General features: G+C 36.1%; 2 protein-coding genes and 1 long non-coding RNA gene across 11 annotated transcripts; 1 reads left to right on the top strand and 2 right to left on the bottom strand.

The window, feature by feature from the left end:
• On the bottom strand, positions 260-6,594 carry LOC110265928. Its single transcript, XM_021109510.1, has 2 exons — positions 6,583-6,594; positions 260-938 (listed from the first exon to the last, which is right to left on the bottom strand). Exon 2 carries the CDS (start codon positions 815-817, stop codon positions 320-322), a length of 498 nt encoding a protein of 165 aa, XP_020965169.1. The 5' UTR covers positions 818-938; positions 6,583-6,594; the 3' UTR covers positions 260-319.
• LOC110265929 lies at positions 760-4,167 on the top strand. The gene is made up of 2 exons (XR_002352586.1): positions 760-1,218; positions 4,115-4,167. It is a non-coding gene; the product is annotated as an uncharacterized LOC110265929 (long non-coding RNA).
• LOC107613065 lies at positions 6,761-15,524 on the bottom strand. 9 transcript variants are annotated; one of them, XR_002352583.1, is made up of 7 exons: positions 15,019-15,524; positions 12,043-12,265; positions 10,582-10,874; positions 8,883-9,973; positions 8,049-8,410; positions 7,333-7,858; positions 6,761-7,031 (listed from the first exon to the last, which is right to left on the bottom strand). XR_002352583.1 is itself a non-coding variant. In XM_016314913.2 (5 exons), the coding sequence occupies exons 3-5, from the start codon at positions 9,922-9,924 to the stop codon at positions 6,963-6,965; spliced, it is 1,473 nt and encodes a 490-aa protein (XP_016170399.1). In that variant the 5' UTR covers positions 9,925-9,973; positions 12,043-12,265; positions 15,019-15,522; the 3' UTR covers positions 6,761-6,962. The 9 variants fall into 9 exon arrangements, 2 of the variants coding, with proteins under 2 accessions (XP_016170399.1, XP_016170400.1); XR_002352585.1 differs by lacking the exon at positions 12,043-12,265; XR_002352584.1 differs by lacking the exon at positions 10,582-10,874 and having other exon boundaries at positions 12,043-12,281; positions 15,019-15,523.

Below are 26,714 nucleotides of genomic sequence, written 5' to 3'. Positions count from 1 at the left end.
TAAATGGAGTTTCATCATAATTGGAGTTCAAGTTAATTAATATTTATATACAATTTTTATTATAATTGGTAATTTTATAATTTGAAATTAAAATTTNAATTAATTGAACTTAGCAATATAATGATAAATAATGTTTTTAAATATTTTTAATAGAGTATATTTGGTTTTAAAATTACTCTAGTCTCTAATTTTATTAAAATATCTATTCATATCTATCCATATTCTTTTATAAAATCCCTAATACCTAAACCTAAATTCTCAAATTGAATCAGAAAGCTAATTCCTAAATTAAAAAACCCTAACCCTAAACCCTTTTGCCTCAGCCGCACCCCCACCCATCTTTTACCTTCTTCAGCGTAACACACTCAGTCCCACTCAAACTCACACACGGACAAGAGAGGGAGAAGGAGAAGAGGACGGCGCTGGCGGGTTGGGTGCCGCCGTCGCTGTCGTTGCCACGTCTGAGGGAGAAAGAGATCAACAGAGAGTGCAGTTGCTGAACCCAGGATCGCTGCTGCTGAGGGCTTTGTCGCCGCCGTTCATGGAGCTTCGAGTAGCGCCGCTGTGCCTTCGTCGCGCCTCCATCGCCGTTTAAGTCGGACCATTGCGAAAGGAACCAGAGGAGGGAGACGAGCCCGAGCCAAGAGCAGGAGGAAGAAGACGTCGCTGTGCCTCCCGTCGCCGTCGCTGTTCGTGCTCCGTCGTCGCTGCCGTTCCGTGGAGTCGCGTCACCGACGAAGAATAGAGAGAGACGCACGCAGAAGAGAAGCTCGCGACCAACCTTGTCACCGTCAGCGCTGCGGGTTGCCGTCGCCATCCTCGCAAGCTGCCACCGCGTTGCCGTTACTGAGCTGCAGCGCCGCCATTGTCACACTCTGCTGCTGCCGTGTCTCACCAAGCCGCCGCTGGAGGAGGAAGGCTCGCCAGTTCTGCCTCTGCTTCTTATTCCTAAAATCTGACAAGAACGCCACTGCCCTGCTGGAGTTGCTGTTGAACCGTTAGAACCGCTACTATTTTGTGGTTACCGTAAGTTACATTGCCGCCGTTACTGGAGGTAGTTGTTGGCCCTGTTTGGAGATTGCTGCTACCACTGGAATCCCAAACCGGAAAGGAGAGGAGGCCGTTTAACCTAGTCACTGTCGCTGCCATGGAAACAGGTGCTGGAAACTGCCAACAGAGCAATTGCGTTTAGTGATTTATGCGAGTTTCAACACTGAGGTAGGAGATTTATTTTTAAAGTTAAAACGTTTTTAATTTTAGAATGCCTATAAAGTTATTCGGATAATTGCAAATAGTTAATAATGATTAAGGGTTGATTAATTGACGTGAATTGTTTGAAGTATGTTTGAGAATAGTTAGTTAGAGTGATTATTCTGATTTATTATTAGAATTGAATGTGGTTGTGATTACGCTGAATTGTAATTGAAATTAGATGTGGTTGTGCATTGTATTTCGAATTATTGATTTTGGCGATGAATTGGCTGAGATTCTGATCCTGAATGAATTACTTTGAATTGTTTGATATTGAATTAAAAATTTAATATATTGGAATTGGTTGAAATATAGCTACAAATGGTGATTCATTTAATGTTACTTATTAAATTGAAACATGAGTTAATTATTGAATGAAATGTATTTGAGAGAAGTCAGTTGTGGTGATTATTCTGAGTTATGTTTGAAGTTGGATGCGGATGTGAATTGAATTTGGGTTATGGTTGTGATATTGACTGACTTCGTTATCGCGAGTAATTAACTTATGAGATTTACTTTGGTTTGAGGCTGTGATTGTTATTGGTTTTCTGATTATTTTAGAATTGCTGGAAATTCCGATTTTAGTCGATTGTGTCAAGTTGGTTATTATTGTTGATTTAAGTTTAACTAGAGTTAATTTTGAGGACGGTTAAAGGATTGACGGTTGACTACTGAACTATTTTCTTGAAGCATGATCTTTAGAATAAAATGGTAACTTTGCTAATAACTAAATAACTTTAAAAATAACTAGAAATATGAAAGGATGGTGTTTGGAATATTAGTTATGAATTCTTGAAGCTGGATTGATTTACTTTTAAAGAATGGTTTATGAAAATTCTGATTTTAATTGATGAAAAGATGTTAGTTCTTAAACTAAATTATGATGAGATAATTATTGAGAATCTGTTATGATAGTTGCTGATAAACGGATGGAGAATTGATTGAGTTTAATTTGAAAGGATTCTATGACTTATGAATTTAGTTATGAATTGATGAGATGAAAATTGGATTGTTGGATTATGTAAGAATTGCGAATTATGGATTTTCTGATTGCTTGAGAATCTTGTATTTGATAATTGTTGAGAAAGGATTGTTGAATTGTTGAGAAAGAGGGAACCCGTAAGGGTGGCTAAGTCCGAGTTTTAGGGGAGGTACTGCCGAAATTTTATAAAAATCTGAGGTTTTATTTGAGAAGTTATTTTAGAAGATTTGGATTTGGAAAATGATTATTTAAGTTTTATTTAGTTAAGGAAAGAATTATTCTATTTTGAATTCGATTTACCAAAGAAAGGTTTATGTTTCAAAATTAAATTATTTAAGAAAGAAACTATGTTTTGAGATTGATTCAATATGAAAAGAATTATGTTTTAAGCTTGATATAAAGGATTACTTTTTAGAAGTTTGACGAATTTCTAATATTTGAATTTGAATAGTAAAGAGAGAGATGATTTTTGAGTCTTTGGGAAGTTAGTAAACTTGGAAGAGTTTTATTTGATTAATTTTAATGAGAGGATTATATTTCAAAAAGCATTTAGTGAATTTACTTAAGTCTTTTGAAGAGGGTTAAACTAAAAAAATAGTTCTAAAGTTAGTTTTGAATTAAGATTGCTAAAGTAGAGATTATGAAATGATTTAATGGTTAAGATTTTTATGAGCGAATGCCTGAGGGAAATTAAGAAAAGGGTTAATGGAAAAATGTAAAAGGACAGAGAAGAGAATAATTAGAGCAGAATAAAGAGATAAAGAGAAGACAATAATCAGAGCAGAGTAAAGAAAAGAGAAAAGAGTAATATGATAAAGAGTTACTAAACAATAGTGTGAAACTGATAATTGGTTAAATTCGGGAAGTACCCACAAACTGAATGATCATTGATCTCGGGGAAACCTATAAATTGTTATTTGTTTTAAATGCAGAAAAAACCCACGAATTGATAATCATTGATTACGGGAATAACCCACTAACGGTTATATGTTGATCTCGGGTATATCCCACGAACTGAAGATCGTTGTTTGCTGTGTATTGGTCTCGGGTATAACCCACAAATTGAGGATCATTGTATTGGTGTGTATTGATCTCGGGTATAACCCACGAACTGAGGATCATTGTGTTGTGTATTGATTTTGGGAAAACCCACGAACTGAAGATCTCTATTTTGTTGAATGTTGATCTCGGGGAAAACCCACGAACTGAAGATCTCTGTTTTGATTGTGTGTTGATCTCGGGGACGCCCACAAACTGAGGATCACTGTTTCTCCTTGTGCGTATATAATGGGGTCGAGCTTTACGCCGACTGCTGGTAGTCACGAAGGAGTGGTATTCTTGCCACCGACACATATGCACTAAGGACACAAAGGGAAACCATATCTGGGACTTGTGCCTAGGTAATGTCGGGCTGCAGGGTGTAAACCGACACGTGAGCTCATGGCCTGCTTAGGACAGACATGCATCATATTGGTTGTGCATTTGCATTTGGTTGTGTTTGCTTGTATTACTTCTATGTGATTATGTTGTTTGTTTTATTGTGATTTATTTGTGTGTTAAATTGAGTTTCTTACTTGTGCTAGTAGTCCGTGAATGTATAGAGATGATTAATAACTGTTTGTTATGACTGAGAATCAATTATGTGGCTGAAAGATATTTAATGTGGCAAGTTTTGCGATAGAGATCTGCTCTGGCTTTAGAAATTTAAAGAAAGTAATTAATTATCTAAAGTAAGATTAAAAAGTATTTCAAAGGGGTTTGACAAAAATGGTTTTATAAGCAAAGTTAATTATTTGTATGTTAATCATTACTTTTACGGCATTCCCATTCCCTACTGAGAACGTGTGATTTGTTCTCACCCTAAAATTTCCACCCTTTCAGTGACACAGGTTTGAAGACACAGTTTGAAGCTGCTGGCGATTATATAATTTATTTGAGTTAATTTGCTTTCATAGAGTTCCCTCGCCCTTGTTACTTAAGATTTTTATTTTATACAGAGGGATAGGATTTGTATCTGAGTTTTATTTGAAATCTTTTGTATGACAGATATTATTATTAATAATTATGTGATTATCATTACTTTGGAATGTTTGATATATGATTTTGATAATCAAAAACAAAATTTTCTGGAATTTTTCTATAAAACTAATTCCCGATAACGAACTAAAGGCTCAATATTAAATAGTTAATAAAAGAAATAGGTTAGTAACACCTTACTTTTGGTACGATTATGACGTACTGGAAGTTGGGTCGTTACAAATGGTATCAGAGCAGTTCGTTCCTGTTAGAGCCTTGGGAATGGACTGACTATGCTTCATTGCATACTCTGAGTGTCTGTCATGCTTTGTGACTTGTTCTGATTACAAGAGTTTGAGTTTTATATGCATGACTGTCTGATGATTAATGCTGTTAGTTTACCATTGCATGCCTCATGGTATTAGGTCTGGCAACTTAATACCAATGATTTATGTATGTTAACCTAAATGGAAGTAATACCATAATGAAAAAAAAAAGACGTATAAATTTTTATTAACTTTGTTTAGGTTAACATACATAAATTTTTATTTTGAGCATATAACTTTGTTTAGGTTAACAAATACCTACATTTCAATTTTGAGTATATATATAAAAGGTTTCAGAATAGAAAAGAATAAGAAATTTTGACAAGAATTAAATGAGAGAGATAATTTTATTGAAAAAATTTTTAAGAAGAAAAGGTACAATTACTAATTTTTTGATTGTCAATTACATTTCTATTAAAATTAGTAGTATCAAAAAATATTTTAAATTTAATATTATNNNNGACCTGACACGTGGCATGCCACGTGTCACTGACCTGACACATCAACCAATCATCTTGTGACACGTGGCATTAGCCTTCCACGTCATCATATGCTATGTGGCACTTAACGTGACACGTCATCATCCAACTGACGGAAGGACTAACGTGACTAATCGTGTATCTTTTGGGGACGATTTCGATTAACTTTATTTTTCAAGGACCAAAATGGAGATCGGGATATCTTTCAGGACGATTTTGGCTATTTACTCTAATTAAATATTTAAGAGAGATATTTTTATTTAAGTAATCAACTATTAAAATAAAAATTTAAAATTACATATAGCAGTGTAACATAGATTTGTAATTGAAGTATAATAAGAAAAATAAGTTATATGAACATGATAAAACTGATATATAGTAGTGTTTTGACTTTTGAGGATTAATTGGATTGTTTTGGACTTGAACGTAAAGTCCAAACACTTTTATGTGGTTTGTCTGACATTTTCTGTTGCTATGGTAACGTAAAGTTCAAACGTCTTTGGGTGATTTGTCCGACATTTTTTGCTGTGTGGTATTGCCGTCTAATTTTTTGATGAAGATGGGGATGGTATCTATAAGGAATTCCGATACTTAAGTTAGTAAGCAGGTTTTTTAGTAAATTGGGTTTGAAATATACCTAAAAATATTAAGGTATTTTATAAGTGTAGATGTAAAGTCAATAATCACCTTTTAGAGTAGTTTCATCTTTGATGATGAATAATTATTTCTTTCTATTAAAAAAGTTGTTGAAATATTCATTCTAGATGAATAGAAGAGGTTATAACCTTATAAGAGTTAGTTACTAATTCGAGTAGGTACGACTGATGACGGGGTCATTGAACCCAACCTCCGTAAAATTGACTATGTTAGTAACAGTGTTATTAAAACTGGATCGGACTAGCCGGTTCGATCGGAAAACTGGTGAACTGGATCCTATATCGGTCTGATCCGATATTTAGACCGTATAAAAAAAAAACAAATACGAACTGGTCAAACCTAAAATAAACCGTTGAAAACCGATTAAACTCGGTAAAAACCGGTTCGACCGAACCGCTTGGTATTGAAAATTTATCCAAAATTCTTGAGGCAAGGTTCGAACCCTAAACCCTCACCCTCAAAACTGATACGAACCGATCAAACCTAAAATGAACCATTGAAAACCGGTCAAACTCGGTAAAGACTGATCCGATCGAACCGTTTGGTATTGAAAATTTATTCAAAATTCTTAAGGCGAGTTCGAACCCTCACCCTCGTAAATGAAGGCGCCTTGCACAGCCACTAAGCTGCTCTTGTCCTTATCATTATTTTGTATACAAATTTAAATATATATAAATATCTTTAGTGAGTTTCATCAAATAATTTATTTTTATTTAATTTATTTTAATTTTAGTTATAAACTCACTTATTTTTTTTCATAATTATATAATATCTATTAATATTATTCTTTAATTTAAATTTAAATTTTAAATTTTTAACTATTTTTTATTTTTATTTATATAAGACCGAGTCAATCGATTCAACTAGTGACTCACCGATTGAACCAATAATCCAATAACCTGACCGATTCGATTCTGACAACTATAGTACTGACTTTTAATAATTCATTTTATTATTATCTTCTATGTAATTTATTTATATTTTTATTTCACACATGCAACATATGTGTGAAATACCAATGTATGAATTTGTCTATATATACCGTCATATTATCATTTAAATCTTTGAATTTCATTGATTAATAGTGTGAAATAGTTTTACATAGTCAGTACATATTAATTAAAAGTTAAATATTTTGGATACCCACTTTTTAGTTTAGGAAGATACAAAATGGTCATTTATTTTTCGCCACTTGAAAAATTGAACCAAGCCAAAAATAGATCCAGCGAAGCATTGAGAACTAAAAGCTTATTATCCTCCCAAGAACTTCACAACCTGATCACATGTTCCCCATATGCTGGAAATCAGGGTGATTGATTCCTGCATACACCAGAACATGAACATGAACATGAAATGTCAGTATCAACCAAATACAACATAACTTTGATGATCGATTAACTTGTAAACTTCTAAGATGTTAAGTAGACCTGAAAAACCCATCATCAAATACATCACAACAGTTACTAATCTATAAAGTTCAAGAAACTGCAATATTTCATTTCTCAAACTGCAATGATTCAAGTGAATGCAACATAGTTGTCTCAGAATCCTAAGATAGTGCTCATACTGACAGCCGTCCATTGAATTTAAATCTAGTCAATGCATGTCAAAGTTACTGTACCACCACATTTGCGCTAGTTCCATCGGTCATTGAACATTATATAACAGATCTTAATTGCTCATAAACAGGCTTCCACTGGCTGTTTTTGATCTTTCACTTTCCATAGTCTACACACACTTGGTGTTTCTAGCTCCATATACGGAAATATTAATCCAGGGCCAATTAGTGCACTCCCAGATAACAAACGACAAGATATCTTGCAAATATATCATTCATGAAAATATTAATCATATAACTACTTAAGCAAAGAAGAGGACATGAAAAAGGATCAGCAAACCTCTGACAAATCATGGAAACACATGCACAAACCAAGAGAGAGATAAGAGTCTATGTTTCTATTGGTCTTTGCATTGATCCAACACTTCATTCCTAATGTCCATTGCTCCTTTCTACAACTAATAATTGTTCTCAACATGCTTCTATGTTGCTAGAAGTTTGATTCGTCGCCTACAGAGGGGTTAATTAATGACGATGATGGGCTAGTTATGAATATCATCCCTTGCTTGGTTCTGGTCACTCCCGCTACCTGAATTATTCATTCATGTTGTTTTAAAAAAAATAAAAGAAAAATAACCCCTCAACCTTTTGATTATTATGAAAATAATGTATATAGGTCACTAGCTTAAAATGCACCAGAAACACTTTACTTGACAGATGCAGTACAAGATAAAATATGCATGAGCATCCAGACATGAAAATCGCAAATGGAGAGTTACTGTTAAAGTTAGCCGAGTGTTGACTAGCCTGTCCAAGTTTTGATGGGCTTCTGTCCAACCAGGTTCATATGCCTCAAGAAAACCCAACTTTGCCTTGTTAGGCAAATCATGGGGGTGGACAAATGGAACTCCAGGTGGCCACCCTATCTCCAATCGTATATTCGCACATGGGCTGTCTAAGGCATGGATGTGATTTTCACATTCTTTGAGATTACAGAACCGCAGCTTGATGCCTTTTTTATCTGCAATATCTTGGACCCTTTCTTTCAAAACTCGTTGTGCCTCAAGCCTTAGTCGCTTGGAAGGTGGCAGAGGTTTGCTTTTAGGATTTTGCTTCCTCCTCCTTATAGTCTTCCCGGATCCTGTTCCAGCATTTAATTGACCTACTGTTAAAACCCTTCAACTAAGGGCTACTTGCAAAGCAGAAGTGACACCATATCAACATCAATACAGTCAAACTCTGTCACAAATAAATAATAATATAATAATATTAAATTTTAAGAAACACAATTAAAATAAAATAGAGAAACAGCCTAAGAACAATTTTTTTTGCTATGCTACTTCTCCCAGAAAATATGTTATGCATGCCCTTTCAATTCACTCATTCAAGTTCCTCCAGTGCGGATGGAAATGCAATCAACATATTTTTGCACAATCTCATTTGAAAATGGAAAGAATAGCTTGAATTGGCAACCTTTTCAAAATCAAAGTAAAATAATTCAAAGTTGAGTAAGTTCTTAAATTGCTTTGAAGAATATAAACAATGTATGTATGTATATGTATATTAAAAAGAAAATTAAAAACCAGATTACAAATAGTTATAATGCTACATACCATCATTTGTCGGTGGAAAATTGAAGCACTGGAAACCAGGCCTACTAAAAATATGATCAGTTTGATGAGATCTTTGCATAAAATCATCCACTGGAACGGGGAGCTGGAACTGAGCTTCAATTCCATAACCTGCCGCTCTCATTTCTGAACAATCAAGATTGGTCATTGATTTAGGCAGAAGTTTGAAGGCTAAAGAACATCGTCCATACATATTAGGCTCCATATTAATCTCAGTTTTGTGCAATGCAGGGCTTACATACCCTGCAGTGGCTTGATAGAGAGCAAGACCAGGATAAACAACAGCTTCCTGAGGTCCAAGATCTCCATCCACAAGAATCCATCGACCTTGAAAGTCTCTTACCTGTAAACCAGCCTTGTCAGACTTGACAATAGATAGCAAGCCTTTATCAACATGGTGATCCTGGTCAGGATACATAACAATTTGGCCATCCTCTTGAGTAGCTATATTATGATGCTGTGGCTCCTGAAATGATGGCCTAGCATGACAGCAAACAGATAAGACTGAAGAAGAAATTTCCCTATTTCTAAGGGGAACATTATCCAGTATTTCAGCAAACGGCGAGCTACGCAAATTCAAATGGAAGCTAATTGCATCCAGAATATGCCTTGCTGCTTTTCCAAATGAAGCAAACATATCTTGCAAACCAGCAGGAGGGAACTCAATTGAGTTGTTTGGTTCTGAAGGAGTTAATCCCGGTCTATAATCATAGCTTTCTTGCCATAAATGAGGATCTGCATAATAACCAGATGTTTTGCACCACTCCCGAGACTCAGCGGTATGGATTATATCTGCAGGGGGGTATGATTCTCTTTGATGGAAATAGAGGCGGGCAGATTCTAAACCAGATCTTAGAAGAGACCCGTCACTTTCTGGAAATTGGACAATGACAGCTGAAAACTGAGCCAATGATTGTGACAAAATTGAAACTGATATTTTATAGGCATCAGATGGCAACCCTTCCAAAGGAACTAAATCAGTGAGCTTCACACGACCCAAAGACGTCAGGCCACTGCCTGCCATGAAATTTGTAGCCTACCTTAGTTTAGATAGATTGAGCCCACTAAGATATCTGTAAAGGTGAAAATAAACAAATCTCATATCAGAAACACTATCAGAAAAGCATTACTCCTTTAATTGCAAAATAAAGATTGCTTTAAATAATTTGGTATATTGAAAAAAGTTAATCTATGTGTACATAAATACAAGGTATTATTTAAGAGATTAATTTTCGTATGCTGATTATATCCTATGTCACCTTTAACGTGGTTATTGTAAATTAAATATTTTGATTAATGTGGCAATACGTGATTAGATTACTGTGTTTTGAAGCGAGGTTCTAAACACTGAGAAGTATGAGAAATTGGTGTGAATTGGAGAAAAGCAGAAGGGAGGATAAAGTGTTGTTTGGGTGAATAATAGTCACCACAAACATTCATAGCAATTCACAACAATCACGGCAGCAATATGGCAAAGTAAAATAAGTGTACTTAATTGACAAATGAAGTACTCAATTGATATATAAGGCACAAATCAATGAAACAGTATACCAATACCACCTGAAGCTCAAGGGAGGTCTGCACTATCAAATAGCAACATAATATCTATCCTCTTTTCTTACACTATAATTCCATTTTTATATCACAACCCATTTTCCAATCTGTTGTAACTAACTCTGACCTCAGCACAAGCTAATAATTCCCTGTGATGCACTCATACTGACTTCTCGTAGTCTTTCATATGGGTAGTTTCCTCACTCTTTTGTTACTTGGGTTATTCTGCATAATGGCTTCATTAGGCCCATCCTCTTGTTTCTCTTGGGTCTCAGCATTGGCATTACTATTACTATTCGCATCAGTGAATAATTTGATAATTTAAGAACTAAGAAATGGTGTAATCCATGAAAATGGGTCAAACGGTGTAACAGACCATTCATTGATGTAGACTTATTCCTTGGAGCAAATCAGATATTCCTAAATATATGCACAAGAAGAGTCATTCAGAATATATAGTCCCACTCTCAAGAAAATTTGTGAATCGTGATACAAAGGAAGAACCAAATGCAACAGCATGATTCGCACCAAAATATGAAGCAATAAGGTAAAATAAGAAACACAAATAAGTGCACAGCACATAACACGCATCAGGCTACTATCTTGTTATTTGCCAATAGTTAGTAACTCACCATAGGTTTCATTGAAAGTTGTTTCATCATTGCATTAAGTGGTAACTTCCGCCAAAATAATACATCTATGATTGATAATCTTCTAATCAGACGAACACTTGTATAATCATTTTCATAGAAATAAAAGTAAACCATGACACAGTAAATTTTCTGTTACTAAATTGTTTACAAGGCCTCTTGAACCCAAAATTGTTTACCCAATATACAAATCATATGATGTTTGCCTTACTTATGATAATACTCCTGCTTAACCCAATGTAATGTCTTAAGCATTACTAAAAGTGCTACCTGCTACTAAGATTTGAATAAATGTAAAGGATATCTCCAATATGGAAAAGTAAGCACAACACAGTGCACACATAGACTTTCTCACTACAATTAATCAATATTAAACGGTACCAAATCCATTGAAAAGAAAAGAAAAAATAAAATACTACAAAGTACAAGCCGGCAGTCAATATCAACATATTTCGAAAGTCAAGGAAGTAAATTGAGATCCCAAAGATTACAAAATCTCGTTGTTACAAAGTGCTAACTTAACATTTGAGGACAGAGAACAAACAATTGGGCATCCGCATCCCATTTTCACAAAGAACCATCATAAAAAAAAATTTGGACTGTCTCCAAGCCCAAACCATCCTTATCGAACGACTAAACATGCCAGAATTGAATGATTTCATCAACATGGGTAACGAAGCTCAAAATCCCCATACCTCAAATTTCTTCAAATCTTAATTCATGAATCAAAACGTTCAATAGCATCATCAATACTTACAGATATTTACAAAACTAACTCACCAAATCAGAAATAGTGACTCTAAAATTAATCAGCACATTCACACTAATATTTATAATAAATAAATAAATCTCTAGAGATAATAGTCAAACAAAAAAGCTATTACACTCACTAGCATTAACACAAACACTATTGAGGCATAAAAGGAGTATTTACAAACCTTGAATCCAATGAAAGATAAACTCACTGCGGGACATGTTCATACGAATCACAAGGTCCGTGGCAAAGGTGATAGAGAAGTGAAAACCCAAAGGGTATGGGGCTGAGGAAAGCAACGTGCTTGTGGTGGTGGTGGTGGTAGCTACAAACTTTGTAGCTGATCATCGCCGTTGAGTAGCATCGCATGAGGCATGATGAGGTGGAAATGATAGCAGCTCACCACTCTGTTTAGCATCACACCTGCCTGCTTGTTAGTTACTACTACTACTGCTACTTTACTAAACAATGTACCCGTGCAACGAAGAAGGTCTATTTCTTTGTATTTATGTCTGAAATATATTTCTAAAATAAATTTAAATTAATCATGAATATATTTAACTTGTATAAAATAAACTTTATATATTTTTTGTTATATATTGATACCAAACAAATAACCATAGTTGCCAAAACCGAACCAGTGATCAAACCAGTCAGACTACTGGGTCACTGGTTCAACCGGTAGGTTACGGGTTGAACCGACTGACCCGGTCCTACTTAAATAAAAATTTAAAATATTCAAAAATTTAAAATTAAATTTTGAAATTTCTAAAATAACTAATACGAAAATAGACATATTATTACCAATGTTCTGAAAACCGGATCGGTCCGGCCGGTCCAACCGGTTCAACCGCGAACCGGAGACAAACAGTTTGGTCTGATGTCTGAAACCGGAAATTATAAAACCTGATGTAAACCGTTGAACCGGCCGATTTTTGTCCGGTCGAACCAAAATCAGAACCGGCTGGTTTGGATAAAACGACGCAGTTTCGCGCTTAAGGGGGAGAAACAAAACGCGCTTCTCCATCTCCTTCCTTATTACTTCGAGCAGAACACGTCCTGCCTCAACTCGGGAAAAACCCTAGCCGCCACCACCGCCGCAGGGAGGAGCCGTGTTTGCCGCAGTCAGGGGCTTGTCTCCTCGACTCTTCGTGCGTCACAGTCAGGGGAGTTCTCCAAGTCTTCGATCTGTTCGCAGTCACCAGTCGCAGGCGCACCGCTTCTTCCTCCAGCTTGGCGGCCATCGTGTTGTCGCCGTTGTTTGTCGCCATCTATCGCAGTCAGGGGTTTGTCTCCTCGAGTCTTCGTGCTTCGCAGTCAGGGGAGTTCTCCAATTCCTTCCCAATAGTGACCTTCATCACAGTAACATGTTCATCTGAAATTTTTGTTTTACGGTTTTAAATGGCAAAGTGATGCGAAAAGTGGTGTGGAGGTTGTGGGGTTAGGAGCCCTAAAGTTCACTGGATTCCTTAGTATGCAACAAAAAAACATGAGTTTTGAATCAATGTACACTGTTCGAATGCTGAAACAGGTACTAAACTACTAAAACCATTCCTTTTTGTTTTTGCTTGAATTTTAGAAGAAAGAGCAATGTAATATATTCCTATTTATGATTCCATAAGACCAAGGTGAAATTAACAATTCAGGTGGAGTTGAGTTTTGTTTATGAGTAATTAAATGCACGAAACAGGAATATGATTGCTAATTTCTTTTGTAAATTTCATTGTTCTTTTCCCCTTGTTGTGCTGCTATTGTTGTTATGCTGCTGTTTTGTTATGGCACTGTTGTTGTTATGCTGCTGTTTTGTAATGGTTGTTGCAGAATGCTAAAAATGAAAATCAAATCAAATGCTGGTTGTTGCTGAATGAGTAGGGTAGCTACCTGCCAATGCCATATATAAATAAACTGATGAATGATGATGATGGTAGTGTAAGGATAGTCAAAGTGTATAGGTAGTTGGTGATATGTTATGCTTTCTTATTCAATGACTACTTGTTATGTTGATACCTCAACTTGGAAACAACACTAGATCCCGTTTATGGCTTGCTCAGCAAGAAGAATCTGTTGCTAAGAGAGCTCTCTTACAACAGATGAACGCAACAATACCACAGAATGATCAACATTTTCTAACTGAACTAGCTCAACATTCTTTTGAAATTGATAATCCTTTGTCTCCTGCCATTTCTAAATTAGAATCAGAGGTGTTAAGTGATCCTGTCAACCCTCAAAGTCAAAATTGGAGTCAAAATTTAATATTTAGATATTTCTTTTTACTATTTAACTTTTGAGTTTGTATTTTGATAAGATCATATGAATTTGTTTGATGATATTTTGTGTAGTGTTTTAAATTTGGAAGATATTTTAGGATGTTTATTTATAATTTATTTATTATTTTATTTTAAAACGATTTTTCTGGTTGAACCACCGGTTGGATCAGTGAACCAGTAAACTAGTGACTAGAGCGGTTTGATGACCGGTCCGGTTCTCAGAACCTTCATTATTACTCAATACTACAATAATATCTTAATTTGACACAATAATAGTGACAATCAATTAGGCAATTAGCAATCAATTCTAATTAAGCAATTAACAATCACACTGCAGCATCGGAGCCTATTAACATTTAACAATTAATCAATTAGGTAATTAACAATCAACTCTAACATTTTATTAGCAATTAACAATCAATTCTAACAAAGCCTATTATCTAATTCTAATATGACAATTTCAGAGCCCTCAAAATTAAAATTGAAAATAAGGTGCATCCCTATTATTTTTATGAGCAGAATCATAATATCATAACCACAAAGTAAAACTAAATAACTAAATACCAATCTCCAAACATGTTCTTTCCAAATTCAAAATTAGCAAACCAACACAAAATCAGCATTCGGCGGCATAACTAAATTAGTAATTAGCAAGCTTCCCATTCAACAAATTGAGAAATTCAAGTGTCATCACAAATTCATAACCAAGCAATTAGTCAATTACATTACATATATAGAATCATAAGAAATCAGAGTCACAAACACGCACAAAATTAACTAATTATTTTTAACTAAATCATTTTGATCACATTAAAAACTAAATTCACCAAATCACATTTTTTTTATGAACAACCGATTAAAAACGAAAAAAGTAAGCAACAAAAATAAGTAACCTTCGGTGGTCTTCCAAAAAGCAGAGCATGAAGGAAAAGGAGCAAGGATGTGACGCGGAGGAGCTGGCGGCACTGCGGCAGTCCTTCTTATGTTTACAACGCGGAGAACTAGCAGAATATGAGCGATAGGGAGCAAGACCGCCGGCAACGAGCACGCGAGGGACCACAAAGCTCGAGCAGAGACGTGAGGAGGGAGAGAGGCGAGGGAGGCGCGGCGACCACACGAGCAGGAAGCACCGCTCGAGCAGACGCGGAGGCGAGAGAGGGGCAAGCAGCCGAGCTCAGATGGAGGAGAGAGGCCAGACGCGAGCATATGACGTGCAGGATCCGGCGAGACGCGCGGCGACGGCGGCGAACATTCGATGGCGGTGAACCGAGCTGAACTCCCAGCTCTGCCTCCGTTAGAGACTATAGAGAGTGTGAGCGAGCGAGCGAGAAAGCTGGGGGTTGGGCGGGGCTTCGTTCAGCTAGGGTTTTTTTTTTTGTTTATTTTTTTTGTAAAAAATGAGGGAAATAGGTACCGAAATGCTACCTGTTTAATGATCTTTAAAAAATTTTAAAAAGGGACAAGTGTGTTTATGAACTCGTCAAAAAACGTATAAGTGTATGTGATTTAAAGATTAAATTTTATTTACCCCTAATAACAAATATTTAATTAAAATTAATTTTATCATAATTAAATTTACTAAAATATCCCTAATAACAAATATCACAATTAAATTAACACAAAATACTTATCTAAATTTCCAAAAATCCCATAATTCATAATTGAATTTATACAAAATAAATCTCAACATCTAACCACACGTATTAAAAACTTAAAAATCGACAATCTAATATAATCTATAAAAATTCAAAAATAGCAAGATTTAAATCAATTTTTTTAAAAAAGGCAAAAGTTTTCCTGGTTGAAGTTGGAACACCATGTCGATCAGACTATTGTCCCTTATAATGCTAAGGTCAGCCTTCATTCTATCATCAACGCTCAAACTAGGAACATCCCTCAAAAGTGCCATTAGCTTCATTATGCGCTCAGCTTCTTCTTTCTCATGCTTAAAATAAGAAACCATATCAACTAAAATGGCTATGTGGTCTTGATAAGCACCTTTCATATCTCTCATTGATTTTACTACTATGTCAATCACTTCCTCACTTTTGCTCCCTCTTTTTCTTTTATTCCTTTTTATAGATGAAAAACTAGGAGTAGCAGAAGCACTAGAAGCAGCAGGAACACCAGGAGCAGCAGGAACACCAGGAGTTGGAGGCTCCTAAAAATTGAAAGCAACACCGATGAGTGTGTTGCAAGAAAAAGAAAGAAACAAAGAAAGAAGAAAGCTCGAGATGATGAAACTATAAACTTGAAGAAGATCATTCAATATTGATAGAAATGAAGAACAAGTAGCCTAACTGATTATACTTGCTCTACAGTCTACACTTGTATATACAAGCATTACCTCTGCCTTGGCCAGTAAGACTAACAACACTAACTAACTAAACAGAACCTAATAGAATATTAACTATCCTGATTCTAATTCTGTTTGCATAATTACATTCCTATCCTTTTCTTCTTTGTTATTATACTCCACAGAAATGAAGATTAGTATTTCTATCTAAATGCTCAACATGATGGGAATAGTTAAGGCTAGTCACAGTCACAGGTTAAAGTAAATGTAATCAAGTAATATATGAATAATATATGAATAAGTGAATCAAGAATCAAGAAAACAGTAACTATTGAACTAATGAAGAATAAAAAAAATAGTAACTATTGAACTAATGAAGAATCACTCAAAAATCCAAGAAAATACACAGCAGCAGGGTCAACAATAAGTGAATTTATGTACATGAATTAGAGTCAATTGCTTACGTATTTGAGAATGAGCTTCATATTCCATTTCGGTCTCTTCCAAATTTACTTGGGTGTTTTCATTCACTTGCCGATCACTCAAGGTTGGTTCGCGCTCAGCCTCCATTGTAGCAACTGCTTGAGTTACATTTTCTGCATTGCCTCCTTGAGGCTTATCTCTACAAAATGCTATTCCCAACTCTTCAAAATGTGGAAATAGTTTATTGTAGAGGTCATTAGCATTAGGATGGGAGTGGAATTAAAAGAAAAATAAATAAGCAATAAATATTAAAAAGCTAAGATAAATAAACTTATATTAAGAAAGTTATTTAGAATTTACACTCTTCCATTCATTGAAAATTTGTCGCTCCACCACAATCATTTTATCTTTGTCGTTCTAACCAAATCAACTCCTAGTCGTGCCCATCATCTCAACTATTGTAAAATATTATCTTTTTAGCAATTTCACCCTTGATTCAATGTGTGGATTGGCCTAAACATAGCATAATAATTTAGAATTATTACTACTAAGATTAAATTCAATAAACTGAATTAACAAAAAGGCATTCTTCTATTGTAAATTAACAAACTATAAATGATTTACCTAATAAACAGATTCAGATTATCTAATTAACAAACTATACAATTATAACACAACTATACAATTATAAATAAAGAAAACAAGTATTATGTAACAAAATTGTACCTTAAGATCACATCGAGGGATCTTTTCATGAAGATTTTTTTCAAATATTTTTCATAACCAGATTTAAATGTGTCATTGTCACACTTTCAAGAAATAGTTGCAAGCTCCACCAAACATTCAACTAGTTTTGCATTTTTATGTGGTGTCTATTGACACTTAATTTGTTTTGAATTAGGTCGAGAATTCTCCATTAATAAGCAGAAAATAACACAAATGAGATAATTTTCATAAGCAGATTAGTAAGCGGGTAACAAGGTATATTCAACAATTTTCATTTACAGATTAATAACTGAAAACTCAAAGGAAGTAGGTGCATAGATCAAAGGAGCCTAAAGCAGGGCCAGTGAAGGACTTTATTAGATGATTTATATAGTTTGTATGAGAAATAGTTATAGGATATGCACATACGTATATATTTCTTTTCGTTAAAACCGTGTCTCGAAGAAAATGCATGATAGAATTTAAAAATTTAAACAAGCAATGTGGCAGAAGCAGATAGGAAGGATAATCATATCTTTGGTACAAAATTCTGGTTAGGAATTGAATTAAAAAATAATATAGGAATTGAATTAAAAAATAAAATTATTAAAAGAAAAATAAATGTTGTTAGTGGTATATATGTGGTGTGCATATAGAATGACAGAACGGGCTAAAGAGGCAGAGCAAAAGTCTAATATGAAGGGATACATACCGATGATGTCGGAAGAATATGAAGTCTCTCTAATAGTGGAACGTAACCACTTGTTGGCCTTTAAATTCTTGTTCTTGTAGGAAAAGTGACCATATCAATCTATTTAAAATGAGAAAAAATCATTAAATAAGGAGATTTAAAAGATGAGTCCTTCTACTAAAATTGTTTTCAATGCACTTAGGAAAATTGATTTATGTGGATGAGTATTATTTAGCGCAGGCAGGAAATGACAGGTGGAATTGTAAGTAAGCATGCATGTAGAATTGTAGATTATTAGTTACACACACAGAGAGACATATGTACCTGAAAATAAAACAAATTTAAAGAACACAGGATACGGGATACATTTTTGTACATTTTTGTACCTCTAAAATAAAGAATACAGGATACATGAGACAAAGCACTAACTTAGTAAGTGTAAACTCTCTATTTACCAAAAGTTACTACTTATTACTACTTGATAATTATATATCTTCTTTTAGTTATGCTGCAACTTAGACAAATAACAAATATTAACAAATAGTTATGCCAATTATAAAAGTTTCCAGCAAAACTAAAGAATACCACAACCACTAACCTTTTACTCCATGGAAACCCAATTTTCAATATGAAACTAATGGCAATGCCATGGCTAATCGAATGTTCTTGAAACATCAAAGTAACAAAGAAATTAGGCATCAGAACAAGACAAAGAAAGAAACATTAACAAATTCAAAAGATTAAAATTCAGCAATTATTATATAATATAAGATTCAAAGAAAAACGGCAACAAACAGAAAGTGATCAAGTTTTGATCAAGAGCTGAGACTATACAACAGAAGCACTTAATAATCCAGGTAGAAAAAACACTGATTCATAATGAAATACAGCATGAGTCATCGATTGGTTTAGCATCACAAGCAACAAATTTTCAACTCTTTTCTACACGTAGTTTCAATGGAGAAAATTACACTAGGTTGGGTATAATTAAATGAAATTAGCAGAGCAACAATTATTGTTCAACTTCATTCTCATCCAACTAGAATATTTTGTTTCATAATAGAAACTACTTACATTGCAAAGTCTAGGAAATTGATTAATATCTCTTCATCAAATCATCAAAATCGGTGACAACAAGCTTAAACTCTTTATTTGAGGCAAATCATCAAACACGTTGTTTGCATGCAATATAATCACAGAGAGCATCTAAAAAATCAAGCAAAATAAAAAATAACTAATCAAATTAGCAGTCTATTGCAGAAAATTAGTGTAATATGATGTAGAAAGCATAAAAAAAAAACCCAAACCTTAATGAGAGATTCAAAGAGAATTCACAGAGAGAAGCAATGCGAACATGAACTCGAAGAAGAGAAGGAGACTAGTCTTCTGTTTAGGGTAACGATGGCACCGGCGCAGCTCCGGTGGCGGTGGCGTTGGTGAAGCCTCCACTGATTTGGCGAAAAGCTCAAACCTTAATATGAGATTCAAAAAAAATTCATGGAGAGAAGCAGTGCGAACATAAATCGGAGAAGAGAAGGAGATGAATCTTCTGTTAAGAGTAACAGCGGCGGTGATGCTGGCTCTAGTGGCGGTGGCATTGGTAAAGTCTCACTGATTTGGGAAAAAAAAAGGCTCTGCTAGGGGTTTCGTTCTTCAGAGAGAAACGAAGAAGGTGAAACCTAATTAAATAAGAGGGGTAATTTAGGCTTTTTTTTCTATTCACATTCTATTTATATTGGAATTAAAGATGACTAGGGGAAAAATGGGAATAAAATTGGTGGTAATTTTAAATCTTGAACCAAATATGAAAATAAGATATTTTCATCTCAAAATTCCTAGGAATACACTTGTATTCCCTCCAACCACACACACAAAGAAGATGCTAAAATAACATATTTTTTAATTAATTACTGAGTTAGTTTTTATAATTAATTTTTAACAATTAAAAAGAGAAAATTTTCAATTTCTTATCCTAGCTTTTCTTTTCTCACCAAGTCCCTCCCTTCATTGCTCCTCTCTCACTCTCATTGAAAAATGTGTTTTTACTATCTCTTTTTTTATTGTCATCCGTCACCCTCGTCTTTTCTCACTGTCGATTCCTCCTTCCTCAATGCTTTCCCTTCTTACTTAAGGTCACCACATAACCATCGTCACGCATCTGAGACCCATCCCGAAAAGAACGTTGTCATCGTGCGTCTAACCCAGCCCAAAGAGAACGTCGTCGTCTTATACCTGACCCAGCCTGAGAAGAATGTTGTCGTCGCGTCAAAGGCAGAAGCCTCTCATAGGAGAATCATTTTCGTCGCGTTCTTCTTTCCAGTAAGTCAGCCTCTTCACATTTCATCTTTTGAATGTGAGCAAAATTAAAACTAGCTTGTACTAAATTTTTATTTATGGGGTTGATGAATGCTGATGGAAAGATTTATATTTTTGGGATTGCTGGTGAACTAATTTTTTTATTGTTCTTCAATTTTTGTTTTTGGTTTTCCTTTTTGATTTGAGAGGATCATAGATTTGAGAATGTCTTGTGCTAAATTTTTATTTATGGGATTGCTGAATGTTGATGAACATATTTATATTCCTGAGTTGTTGCTTAACTGATTTTTTATTGTTCTGTAATTTTTGTATTTGGTTTCTCTTTCTAATTTGATAGGAACATAGATTTGAGGTTGTAAGAACCGGAGTTTTCACGTAAAACTGTTTTAATAAAAATAATAATTTTAGTGCCCGGAATAGATTCAAAATTTAGAAGTTTTAATTTGAAAATATAAAGGGAAAATTTGATTTCAATGAATTTTTTTGAGTTGGAAAATGTACCTTTTTCGAAAAATTTTTGTACAAAATGCATACTAGCGCTTAAGCTGGCAGTACCGGCTCTAGTCTGTCCAGAACTGCGTATTTTGGAAAATAAGATTTTGAAAATTGATTTATTTTTTTGAAAGGACAAAAAATAATTTAGAATTGAAAACCGGGCACTAATCTTAAAGGTTTTGGCCCAAAGTGGGCCAAACGGACCTAAACGCTAATCGGTTGGACCGGACCCAAACCGGGTCCAAGGCCCAACATATATGGTCTATTAATGAGCCGTCAGCTCATTTTTCATCCCCATATGAGAGAGAGCTCGGATTGAGAGAGAAGAGAGGTGAGGGTTGGTGATACTATTAACATCCACCTTCTGGGAGCCATACCTTGAGCTACGGAACTCCGATTGACAAGCCGTTTGCGGCCACGCGAAGCTTTTGTCGAGATCTTCATTTCTATATAAGAAAATCTGGTAAGAAATTGTGTCTCAAGCTCCAATTTCTAGCCCTAAAATTATGCATTTTTGGGGTTATAGTTTTGAGTGGATTTTGTGGTTTTGCTTGTTTAGGTGATCTCTAGTAGCGAGTAATTGTTGGATTTTACTCCTAATCTCATTAGGTAAGGTAAGGTTTCACTAAATCCTTGTGTTTAGTTGTTTTGTGTATCTTAGGTTTTGATTTTGATATATATATATATATATATATATATATATATATATAAATATATATATGTATATATATATATATATATATATATATATATATATATATATATATATATATATATATATATATATATATATATATATATATATATATATATATATATATATATATGATGTTAGTTTGAGCTTTGGTGGCTTGTTGGTGAGTTGAAAGCTTGTTAGACTCCAATCTTTGTGCGGTGTGCAATTTGGAGAGCGGCTGATAAACCCATATTTCATGAGCTCTTTTATGCTTAATTTGAGTGATTTATACAATCCTTCACCTACTTATTCACATTAATTGCATGGTTTTACTTTTCCTTCCTTATTATGGGATGTAAATGAAAAACATGTTTCCTAAGCTTTAGAATTAATTATTTTAATTACCTTTATTTCCATTCGATGCCGTGATTAGTGTGTTGAGTAGTTTCAGATTTTCTAAGGCAGAATGGCTTAAAGGATTAAAAAGGAAACATACTAAAATGGAAGGAGAAAGCAAAACGGAGCTTTAAAGAAACTGGTATCCACGCGATCGCATGGATGACGCGATCGCGTGCCAAGCACGAATCAGCAGCGACGCGGCCGCATGACTGACGCGACCGCGCGCCTTAAGCAGAATGCACATGATGCGGTCGCATGACTGACGCGACCGCGTGGTAAGGAAAAGCTACAATTGACGCGACCGTGTGACCCACGTGGACGCGTGACAGAGGCCACGCACCAGAAATTGCAGAAAACGCTCATAACGAGTTCTGAGGCCCTTTTTGGCCCAAATCTAAGTTCAGAAGGCATAGACCAGAGGTTATGAAGTGAGGGAATGCATCCATTCAGAGGGAGCTCGCATAATTTCACCTTTCAATGATTTAGAATTAGTTGAGAGGGAGATCTTCTCTCTCTCTCTTTTAGGATTTAGGATTTCTTCTTGTTTTAAGAGTAACTTTGGATCCAGGTTTAATTTTATTTTTTATATTGCTTCTCTTTATTTATTCCAACATTTGAATTGATTATTATTATTTATGAATAGTTAACAATTTTTAAAGGGGTTTGTTACTTGTGACACCCAACACGTTTGTACGAAGGGATTTTTGCCGGTTTAGAAACTATATCTACAACGCAACCGTTTCTATGAATTTCTTTACTGGTAGAAATCCCGATGTCAAAATGGCGCCGTTGCCGGGGAACTGCTAACGTGTGCCTTATTGGTTATTGTAAATATTTTCCTTTTGCCTGTTTATTTTTTTTTGTTTTTCCTCTTTATCTTTATTTGCTACTATGAACTCTCACCCCTCTCGCTTTGAGTTTGGTTCTAATATTGTTAAAGGAAATAGAAGTTACAGTAGGAATGTGCATCAAGGTCAGACCAATCAAGGATGGATGGAACCAAGAGGATCTAATCAACCCTTTTGGCAGCAACACCCTCCGAGATATCCTGGACAAAGACCATTTTACCGTGCATACCCAGCTAAAAGACATGGTGGACAACCTTGTAACTACCAACAAGCCCCACCCCGTGCATATGAACCATCCTTTCAACATAACCTCGAACCACCACACTCACAAGCTTCTCTTCACCATTCGCCATCATATGATCCTTCCTTACCCCAATACCAATCCAATCGTTCCCGATTGTCACCACTTTCCTTTGTATCATGTCCAAGTATGGAAAACCGCGAAGCAAAGGATCGCCTAAAAGAAACAATGATTAAATTTCAAACAACCGTTCAACAGCTAGAGCAAGCACTAATTCAATGGGCTACTAGGCGCTTAAATATACAAGGATCAACCACAGCTCCATGTGGACAGGCCGATGAAGAGCGTAGCATGAAAGAAATACTAGAGACTCCAGCGGGCAAGACAGAGAATGAATTCATACTAGAACAAGTGGAAGAAGCTGTCATTGTTCAAGAAGAATAGTTGGTTGAATTGGTTGAAGATCTAGGCGATGCTGAACTTTCTTGGGATTCCAGAATTGTGGAAAACTCCATCCAAGATGCCACAGTTGACGCTAAGGAGGATACCGTACAATCTCCAAGGCGAGTCGTTTATGAAGAGTCAGACGGAATAATCCAAGAAACAAATTTCCTTGATGATGATAGTCACAAGTCTAGTTCTCCTAGTGATGAGCTTGCGTCCGCAAGTGAATTCTCTGAGATCGAAGAATCTTCCCCAAGTGAATATGAAGATGATGCGGAGGTAGATTTCTCCCAACCTCCAATCTATGACTCGAGTGATGAGGAAGACATGGAAGACTTTGACCAGGATACAGATACAATTGAAGATCTTTGTAAGGAAGTGGAAGAATTCACAGAAGAACACAAGGAAACGGAACTTGCAGAACCACCAAAAACACCTATCCCAAGGCCATTACCACCCAATACAAGCTTCAAGTGGGTACAATCCTTAACTTATAATTTTACTTATTCACTTGAATATGGTATGCTTGAAACAGATGGCCAGCTTAGAGCTCTCTGCGGCTTTAAAAGTAAGAGGGAAATGGCTCGTATTCAGAGCTGGTGCACCAGGTTCAATAAGGTTCCACGCTTCACCTCGAAGTACACGGATTGGTATCGTGCTCAATTGCATGGATCACAGAGAACGTTTGGTCGCCACAGTGAGACTCTACTCTTTAACCCGCCCAAATGGAAACTTACAAATCAAAACGGAGGCGAATCTAGAAACACAGCTTGGGATCATGGATTATGTTCTGACATTCGTCATCCCGGGAGGCTGAATATCTGTTTAAAGCTGCGCAGAAGCTTTACATGCCTAGTTTGGGACCCCGGAGGCTATTGGCATTCCAAGCACTGGTGGAGATTTTTGGACGAATCTAAACACAAGCCACCATAACAAGATACTCTTCCAATGTCCAACTTAAGGACTTTAACTAAAAGTGCTAGGTGGGAGACAACCCACCATGGTATGGTCGCTTCTTTTTTTTTTTTTGTTAATTGCTTTCATTTTTCCTTTTCATTTTTATTTATTAAACCTAGAATCATGCATAAGCATCCATGATAGTCATTGCATTCTGCACTTTTCATGCATTAAAAAAAAAAGTGGTTGCACGACGCGACCGCATGCCCCATGCGATCGCGTCATAACGCGAAAAATACCACCCATGCGACCGCGTGACCCACGCGGCCGCGTGATAAATATATCGGCGTAAGGATCCAACGAACAGAAGGTTGGCCTGGAATCGTGCGGCCCTTGTGCGTTTCGCACAAATTGGCTCACGCGATCGCATGCCCCATGCGATCGCGTCACTGCCCAATACCAACCACACGCGACCGCGTGAGCGACGCGATCGCGTCGCATGGATTGCACATCACCTCAAAAAGGAGACAGAGAGCTACGCTGAAACGGCGCTGGAGTTGTGCGTTTAGCACGAATTCCAGCGACGCGATCGCGCGACCCATGCGATCGCGTCAACCTTCTTTCCCCCCTCTCATGCGATCGCGCACTTCACGCGATCGCGTCACTCCCATTCTTGTCCCAGCCACGCGACCGCGTGCCCCACGCGGCCGCGTGGATTCGAAAATATAACCCCCCAGCCTGCGAACCCTATCAGTCGCGCAGCCCTCCCCTTTCACCCCCAACCCTCTTCTCCTCCTCTCTTCTTCTCCTTCCCAGCCACCGCCGGCCAGCCGCCACACCACCACCCCAACGCCGCCGCCACCCCGTACGCCGATAGAGGCTGCAAATCCGAAGATCCCGCTCCAGTCCGTCCCACCTCCACAGCAGCCAGTTCCGCCGCCACCACCGCGTCACTGTGCACCACCACCGCGCCGGACGCCGCCGCAGCCACCTTTCTCCCTGTTCCACCCCTTCCGCTTACCAGGTTCCGCAACACGCACCCATTTTTTTATCTGTTCGTAAATTTTCTATATTTTATTCCGTTTATGTTCATAATTAGGATAGCTAGACTTGCATGTTATAGTGGATTTCTAGGTTGTTAGGTAGCTTAGGCTGTGGTTAGTGGATCTAGGTCTGTTTACTTGCACTGTTCTTACTTCTGTTTTACCCTATGTGCAAATATGTTGCTGCTATAATCATGTTTCATATGCTGCTTTCTTGTATGTTGCTGCTATTTATATTGAGTTTTTATGTTTATTTTATATATATGTACATGCAGCTTGATTTTTTAATTCATATGAACTGATTAAATTGCTGTTTATTTTCCGGGACAATCCAATTTTAGCCGGAATGCTGCCCAATTTTTTTTTAAAAATTTGTTTTCATTCATGTTTTGGTTTCGCATTTTTGAAATCTGTTTCCCTCTGCTTTACCCAAACCACTACATGAATGCTATGGCAGACCTTCTCATCCTTTTTGATTTCCTGGTTCATAAACTGCTTGTTCAATTATGAGTACTTCTATTCTTACCTGTGAATCCTTGTTATATGGAATTTTTCTATGCCACTTACCTTCCTAACTCAGTGATTTTAATTTACTAATTTCTTTTTCCAATCCTAACCATACTAACCCTTTTAATCTCTTTTCTGATTATTTCCACTTTCCTCTAACTTTCTAACCATGGCATATTGCTTATTTTCTTTCCATTTAACATTCATTCAATCATATTTCACTTACTCATTTTCCTTATTTTATTTCTCTCTTAGCGCTTTGAGTTTCCTTTGTTTAAAATTGCCTATTTGCTTTCCTGTTTTATCCATTTCCTGGTTTTCTATTTTTCAGGATGTCTGCTTCACAGAGGAAAGGTAAAGGCAAGCGCAAGAGAGGAGATTCCTCCCAGTCCATCATTTCTCTAATGCACGATACATCATGGCGGGAGAAGAATTTCACATAGCAGGAGAAAGCTAACCAACTGCTTCCTGCAAATGATCCTATAAAATTTGCAAACCGGTACTGTGAACTGAAGTACCCGGCTTTTGCAAACTCCAGAAATCTATACCTGGAACGTACCTTGAAGATTCCAGAAGCCCTCCAGCAATACACTACTGAACAAATCAAG

The sequence above is a fragment of the Arachis ipaensis genome, chromosome B08 (genome assembly GCF_000816755.2).
Source record: "Arachis ipaensis cultivar K30076 chromosome B08, Araip1.1, whole genome shotgun sequence".
NCBI lineage: Eukaryota > Viridiplantae > Streptophyta > Magnoliopsida > Fabales > Fabaceae > Arachis > Arachis ipaensis.
Note: the sequence above shows the minus strand (reverse complement) of the source record. Positions and strands in the feature narration are given on the sequence as shown.

What these genes read in the sequence shown, in the direction of transcription:
- LOC110265928 (XM_021109510.1), bottom strand. Translation starts at nt 817, where the DNA reads ATGGCGACGGCAACCCGCAGCGCTGACGGTGACAAGGTTGGTCGCGAG.
- LOC107613065 (XM_016314913.2), bottom strand. Translation starts at nt 9,924, where the DNA reads ATGGCAGGCAGTGGCCTGACGTCTTTGGGTCGTGTGAAGCTCACTGAT. An exon ending in TTTTCCACCGACAAATGATG is followed by an intron (nt 8,411 to 8,882) that starts GTATGTAGCATT and finishes ATGCTGGAACAG; the next exon opens with GATCCGGGAAGACTATAAGG. An exon ending in ACACTCGGCTAACTTTAACA is followed by an intron (nt 7,032 to 8,048) that starts GTAACTCTCCAT and finishes TGGTGTATGCAG; the next exon opens with GAATCAATCACCCTGATTTC.